General features: G+C 35.4%; 1 protein-coding gene across 1 annotated transcript; it reads left to right on the plus strand.

Annotated features, from left to right (window-relative positions):
• Nucleotides 1–797: 797 nt before the first annotated feature.
• Nucleotides 798–5540, plus strand: LOC110427358 (phosphatidylinositol-glycan biosynthesis class F-like protein). Its single transcript, XM_021442845.1, has 9 exons — nucleotides 798–1157; nucleotides 1925–2216; nucleotides 2314–2379; nucleotides 2472–2514; nucleotides 2592–2646; nucleotides 2801–2849; nucleotides 3296–3363; nucleotides 3934–4042; nucleotides 5272–5540. Exons 2-9 carry the CDS (start codon nucleotides 2052–2054, stop codon nucleotides 5383–5385), a joined length of 669 nt encoding a protein of 222 aa, XP_021298520.1. The 5' UTR covers nucleotides 798–1157; nucleotides 1925–2051; the 3' UTR covers nucleotides 5386–5540.
• Nucleotides 5541–7735: the final 2195 nt, after the last annotated feature.

Genomic DNA, 7735 nt, shown 5'->3' on the forward strand with positions numbered 1-7735 from the left:
ATTAATTGGAATAATTTTTTGAAGGAATGTTTTGGAGTGCGAATACCTTATTTACATATAACTAGAGTGGTGCTCCTAATTCGAGTGGGTGCAATTTTTTTTCAAATAATTTTTAATTTTTGAAAAGGTTTTTTTTATATTTTAATATATACTAATGTTAAATAATTATATTTTAATTATGATGATTTTAGTAACAAAATAAAATTAAAATTCAAAAAATATAATATATTATTCATAAACTACATAAATTTATATAATAAAATTATTAAAGTGAAACAAATGTTAGGTAAACTTATTAAAATTTTCTTAATTTTAATGATGAAATGTTGTAATTTATCTTCAATTTTAATTACTAATATTTTTGAGAAGTAATTTTAATTGTTAATTTTTATCCTATGCCTTTATATTTATTTAGAATGAATTCATCTTGTGAAAATAATCTTCAGTCCCCCAATAATTTTGGTAAGTAATTATTAAATTTAATCAATTAATTTTTTACTTTTATTCTTAATCCTTTTTAAAAGTACTTTCATAAATTTAATTCATGCATAAAAATAGAAATTACATGAAAAAATAAATAATTAAAGTGTAAAACAATGGGTTAGAAATACCTCAATTGTTGTTGGGTTTGACCCAAATCTGCTTTGCCTACAGCGGATCCGGGTTGGGCTTGGGCTGATCCGACAGACCTTTTGGTTTTTTTTTAACTTGTTGAATCCAACGAAACGACGCAGTTTTGATAATCCCATAAATATTGGCTTAATCCTAGCAGTAAACCCCTATCATTTTCCCTACCTTCGTTTTTGCTCATCTCTTCTTCTCCGACAAGCCTTAGCAGCCAACCCTTTTCTCTCAACCCTTACCCTTTCTCGGTTCTGGGCGCCGTCGCCTTCGCCGGCCTAGGCCTTTCCGGCGGCGGCTCACTATTTCCTCCGCTTTCGTCTTTTCTTCTCATTACCGTTCCTTCTGATTCCAGTTTCCTCTCTTTCTGAAAAAGCCTAGCCACCGTTGTATATCCCGAGGTGCAAGGTCTCCTTCACTCTTAAAACTGTATAAATACCTCGAAATCTACCCTGTTCGTATCACCGACCTCTTTCTCTCCAAACAAAAGAAAAACATATTTGTCTTTGTCTCTCTCTAATAATCCATTAAATCAGGTAATTTTAATTCAATAATTCTCGTTGAGTTTTAGTTTTGTTTGTATTCTTTATGCATTCATGTTTCTTTCTTCTGCAATAAGTGATCCCAAAAATAATTATTCTTTGCTGAATTAAATCGGGAATTGATTTATTTTGTATTTAATGTGTTATTTTTTATATGGGTGTTTTTAATTCTTCCAAAAGGCGTTAGATTTAGTTTTAATCGGTGTTGATCACATAGTGTCACATTATTGGATTATGTGTTATTGGGAGGTAAAGACGTTAGATTTAGTTTTAATGGGATGTGATCACATGGTGATTTTGAAGGGACTAGATAGATTATAGTGTCACATTATTGGATTATGTGCTATTGGGAGGAAAAGACTCGGTTTTTTTTTTTGGAGTGGTTTTTACTGTGCTTATCTGTTCTGTTAATGTTTTCTTTCTTGGACTAAGAGTCAATTCAATCAAGCCAGATCTCGTGTCGGCTTTAGTTTCTATTTTGTTTTCTTACTCGTAAGTATTTTGTGTAGGTGTTAGCATAAATGGGTTGGAAATCAGTTGAGGATATGATAGAGGCCTCATCTTGGGTCAATTTTTGTGGGGTTTGGCGTCCAGAAATATTGGGTTATCACCACACATGTTTAGCGACAATTTTGATATATGTTATAGATTGTACTTTGAAATCCAACTTGTTTTTGGTAGATTGAAACTTATCCTTTTTCTACCACAAATATTAACCATGTTGGAGTACTCGAACTTGACATACAACAAATCTGTGGCAGCCAATACAGTAGACCAAGCACTTCTTTCTCTCCGTTTTGGCCCATCCAAAGCAGGGAACACCCTAAACTGGAGTGAGTCAAAGTCTCAGTTGGGTTTTTCTTCCAACAGACAAAATCGAACCATAAAATGAACGAGAAGGAGAAGAATTCCCTATCAAGAATATCATCTTCCCAAGTATTTTTGACTCATCTTTGCTGCGGACTGGCCTTGGCCGTTGGATTTTGGGTGGCTCACAATGTCTACTCCATCAATCTCATCTCTGATCCCACCAATACCCTCCGTTTGATCTGGGTAATTTTTTATTCATTTCTTTCACCTTCTAGATTATCAGTTAAACTTACTCTTGTTTAAGAATTTATTTATTACATACTTTTTGTTTTTTTGTTAGGCTATTGAATGTCCAGTTGTGATCCTTCTTTTCAGCTGCTTTAGAAAGAAACCAGAGAAATGCTCGGTTAGCCAGCAATCACAGTGAATTTAATCAATAATTTGTTTTCACTGCTTTTTATCTGTTTTTCTTTAAATTGTTGTGACGGGTTTTTACAGTATTTGAAAGCTGTTGCTCGAGGCCTAGTGGGACTTCCTGCCGGTTAGTGTTAAAGTGGTGACTTTTCAATATAATTTCACCAATTGAGTTGTGTAACTTGTATTTCTTTCACTTTGTAGGGGCTCTAGTAAATGTGCTTGGAGCATTAGCTTTGGGTTCACCCGTTGGCTTGCAGTACGTCATCTAGCATGTAGATAATCTGTGTCTTGGCATTACTAAGATTTTATCTATGGCATTGGCAGCCCATTTTTTTGTTATTCATTATGGTTTAGAAGTCAGTTAATTGCAAAATCATGTATTAATTTTGTTCCTCTCTTATTGGATGCAGATACTTTGAAAAGACCATTATCTGGTCTCTTCTGATGTCTTTATTCACTGTAAGCATTCAAAATTTTCTTATCATTGTCTATTTATAATATATTTTTTGACATTACATAGGAAATTTTCAGCATTACCATACAGCTTTGAATGCTTAATATTCGTATTGGGTGGTGGACATGCATACTTACGTGGAAAATGGCAATATCTTTTTATGTTTATTTCATTCTGGAAAGTTAAATTTTGTTTGTGGAACTCCCAAAGGTATCTCTTAAAGCAATTCTCTTACTTTTTTTCCTTCTTTTACTATCTTTACATGGATACTCTGTTGATTATCATTTTATTTCTGTTTCTTTTTAGGCAATAAGCAGTATTGAGATTAGTATTAGCTATGACATAATTATTTGCACTCTAGTTGTGTTGTGTGTGTTCTCCAAGATTACTAGCAATGTGAACCTTTCTTCTCTCTACAGGCACTAAATTACACTTTGGTTCATTTTTGCAGTTTGTGCCTGCAACTTCTGTTTATGGTTCATCTTGGACAGATTGGCATCGCATATTTGCATGTACTAAGTAAGTTTTTCTTCCATAAATGCTAGCTCCATATTTGTTGCAAGCATTATGCTTCTTGTTTTTCACGTTTGTTCATTTTGCATGAGACCTGGTAATAGTTTAGATCTTTTGCTTATTATAGCATCAAGTTAGTTGTGTGCAACTCACTGGGTAAGATGACTGGCTTCATTCTTTGAAATTTATTCAACTTTTTCTACATAGATATATTCTTCTCAAATAGCCCACAGACAGTTTTACCTTCAATTGGGGGGTTCAGTCGCTACACTGTTGCACTAATCATTGCATAGCAAATACTTGAATCTAAATCTTTGAGCTCAATGTTGTAATGGAAACGAAGTTTCATAACATGTGGTTCTTAACATCGAAGGTTTATGCTACATATGGTTAGGTTTGCAATAAAATGGTGGCAATATGTGAATTCATTAATGGGAAAGCTGATTAATTGAAAAGAGGTTGCTGTCTTATCCATGTAGGCATTACTTGTTAAAGAATGTTGATTGAGATGTGTTTTTTTTTTATGCAAGGATTTGGTATGTGCTAATATTGGTTATTGATATCATTCTCTCTTAGGCCGAAGGGATCTTTGGATTTTATGCTTTGTCTACCAGCGCATGGAGCTGTGATTGGAGCTTGGTTTGGTGCTTGGCCTATGCCACTTGATTGGGAAAGGCCTTGGCAGGTACCATATCCTCCCTTCAATTCCTTGTGACTGAAAATTTTAAGTTTTCACATTAATTTTCTGATTTGATTGTGTTTCTTTATCGTTAATGGATAAAATAGGAATGTTTCTCCTTGCCATATATGTTCATTCTGTGCTCAATTGTTGGGTACTTGTATGGTCTCTCTCTCTCTCTCCCCCCCCCCCTTCTTTTCTTTTTATGGTTGGATTCTTCCTTTTTGTTTTTCATGGGACTAATGAGTTAAACCGTAGAATTATTATGATGAATCTAGTTCTTATAATATGGAAAATAATGCTGAGGGAGAAGACAGAATATGGTAGAAAACACAAAATAGTACTTCAACATGTCTTATTCAAAGAAATTTATGTTTCCAAGAATTTTTTTCCAATTAATAGAGCTGATACCCCTCAATTAAGGTCATCGGTTAGACAAGTGGGTCTTATAAATGACACACTGAATGAAACTTAAATAGAATGTAATGACAGATGCCAGTCCTACAGGAGGGTTGCCTTAGTTACCAAATTGTCCTCTTCCAGGTATGCCTTAACTTTTGTATGCATTCTGTTGGACAGATTAGTTCAATAATGTTCTGTTCCCCCAGCTGGACATGGAATTGAAGTTTATTGAAAAAAAAGTGGAAGTTTAATGTTGGGAAATTTTCTCAACCTGTTAGATAGATGCACCTGATCAATAAGATTATATTTTTTTGACTTGGCGTCAAATTCATATTTGTGTAGTCACTTGAATACTGTTATGCTGGCATGCCTGAGCCTATATTTCCTTTTAACCATATAGCACGTAAGATTTTAGGGTGAATGAGTGGGCAGAATATGTTGTATGAGTAGCTAGCTTGCAAAAATGTCCTATCTGCTATTGGTGTTGCTTATTCCTGTGGCTTTGTTAATGTATACTTCACATCAGGCAGCTTCAGAAGCTGACATTTCTTAGTCTTTTAGTGACTACAGCTCTGTTATGACTTATGAGTGGAGAAGGGTCTTTAGATGGCTGTAGTTATTCAAATATGATGCAGGGATACTTGGTTCTGTATAGCTTGGTCTTGGGTTTAGACCATTGAGCTTAGGCGTAAAGTTGTTTCCTTTTTTTCGTAAGCTATAAGATGCTACTCATGTTTGTTCAGTTGTCAAGGGAGGTTCATCTGATTTGAGTTTATTTGAATGTAGTATTGCATACAGAAAGGCATGATGTTTTTAATTAACTTCCTTCACAGGATTGGCCAATCTGTGTGAGTTATGGAGCCATGGCTGGTTATGGAGTTGGGATGGTGGGATCCTTTGGTCTTGCAGTCATGCGAGGTGGACAAAAGCAAATCAAAGCAGAGTAGAGGATATTTCTTTTCTTTCAGTTGCTATTTGCTGAAGTAGCTTGTCAGATTTTGTGAATTCTTGTAGTTATTCATTCATATTTGAAGGTGATTTCTCTCTCTATCCTTTATATAATGTGCTCTGTAGTACAGTGCTCCCCGTTTTTCTTTACAAATTAAGTTACACATCTCTTCTCATTGATAACAGAAAAAAAAAAGTTTAAAAAACTCTCTGCTTTAGTTCTTTTTAAACAAATATATATATATATATATATATATATAAAAACTCTTAATCCATTTTTATTAAAGAAAAAACTTCATTGAAAGAGTAAATTGATTCAGCTCATCCATCCTATCTTGGTTGATCAATTTAACAATAAATTAAGCACATCTCGAATTTAATGATTCTACAATGACAAGGAACTTCATTGGCAGTTGTTCTATTCACCTCTTATGTGAGTTTATCAAATTTGTTTTATGTTATTTTAATGAAATAATATTTTTTATAAGTTATTTTAGTAAACCAACAGCCATCACTAAAATTTATGAAATAATATAAGAATTCCATCCATTTGTTTTTCCATGGAGAATTCTATCGTTCCCCGCTACCGCATGTCCTAACTCATAGCAGGTCAAATATAACAAAGATCCTGTACGCAGCAATGCGTGCTGAGGTAGCCCACCCTAGAGCTGCGCCTTGTCCTAGGCCATTGAAATTTGCATTCAAGTTTTCTTTAACAACAAGCTTCAAGATGTGTTTATGGCACAGAAACGGAGCAAAGAAGGAAAGAGATTGGATTTTGTTAGATTCGATAAGGAAGAAGAAGGTAGACGAGCAGAGGGGAAACCAAACGGGATATATGGTTCTTCAATCAAAAACTTGGGGTTCATATTGCAAGGTATGGAGGAAGGGACAACTTCTGGAGAGAAAGAAGGGAAGGACAGAATCACACAAAAGGGTGAAGCAAAAGAAGAAGAAAACAGGAAACCAGTAGGGGAGAACCTAACGGAGGCATATGAACATAAATCCCATGCTCTGGCGCTAAAGGGTACAAAAGGTAAATTAGGTGAGCCGTGGAATCTGGAAGATGGGATAAAGAAACGACCCAGGAGCTGTAAAGGTGATATCAATATTACAAATTTACACAACTTGGAGTCGAGTATCACTGCTTGCTGGCCTTGAAAAAATACTTCATTGCTTGCTCCGAGGATAGAGTATCAGCTGCAATTCACCAAGAGTTCTTGAGCATGGAAGGAAACTAACAACTAAGGGTGAGTAACTTGGCACCAAATTATTTTCTTGTAGCCGTCAATGATAAAACCAGTTTTGAAGAGCTGAAAAAGGAGAATTGGGGTTGGCTAAACAAATGGTTTAAGTCGATTGAAGCATGGTCCATTGATTTCTCAACACCCTATGTGCATAAGTGGGTAGCGGTAAAAGGGGTCCTAGCACATGCATGGTACCGTAGCACCTTTAAGAGTATCGCAAAATGCTGCGGGGAGTCGTTGATTGCTGATGAAAGACCTTAAATGACCGGAACTTAGTGCGGGGAGAATGTCAATTTTTACACAACAAAAACAGAGGATTGAAGAACAAATAGAGCTATTAGTTGGGGATAGGAAATACCAGCTTTTTGTCAATGAAATCTACATGGAAGACATGGAAAAAATTCAACAAAACAATGAGGTTGTGGAAGGTGATAGTGTAAAGCAATGGGAGAACCTTTCCACGGAAAAACAAATCATGAACTCGAGCCGAGTAGAGAGAAATGGAAAAGATGATGACATGGCATGCAACACAAATGTGGTGCAGGTGGGTTGGAGGGGAATTGACAGCTCAGCCAAGGAAGAGAAGGGTGGGAAAGAGGGATGTTCAAATTCTAAAGATTGAGAGATAAAAATCTGCCATAACCCAATCTCAAGGCCATGATCGGCGTAAGGGCTTATATGGTATAAACCACTAAATCCAAACAAGCCTTACACATGACATCCTTGTTCACACAATAATTGCTATACACCTGTCGGTGTTTGTGTACATCATATCAATCATATCATGTAACATCAAGACAAGCATAATTTCCAACAATTTCCACATTTTTGCACTTAGCATTAATTTAGCCCACATCGCATGCTTAATGCCATCTATGGCCTCATTACCATAGATACAAGTATCTACACCCTTTTGATGCTCAACATAAACAACTTGTATCAAGAGTAAATATATATAAACATTTTGCCAACATGGACTACATATCCAAAAGTCTCAACATGAAAAGTAACTAGCATTATGGACCCAACATGATAACGGAGTGCGACCAATATTGGGGTCTTGAAAGAAGGACTCTCCTATACCTATCAAGTATGAGCTGAA

The sequence above is a fragment of the Theobroma umbraticum genome, unplaced genomic scaffold (assembly GCF_002168275.2).
Source record: "Theobroma umbraticum cultivar Fairchild unplaced genomic scaffold, ASM216827v3 scaffold_228.0, whole genome shotgun sequence".
Lineage (NCBI taxonomy): Eukaryota > Viridiplantae > Streptophyta > Magnoliopsida > Malvales > Malvaceae > Theobroma > Theobroma umbraticum.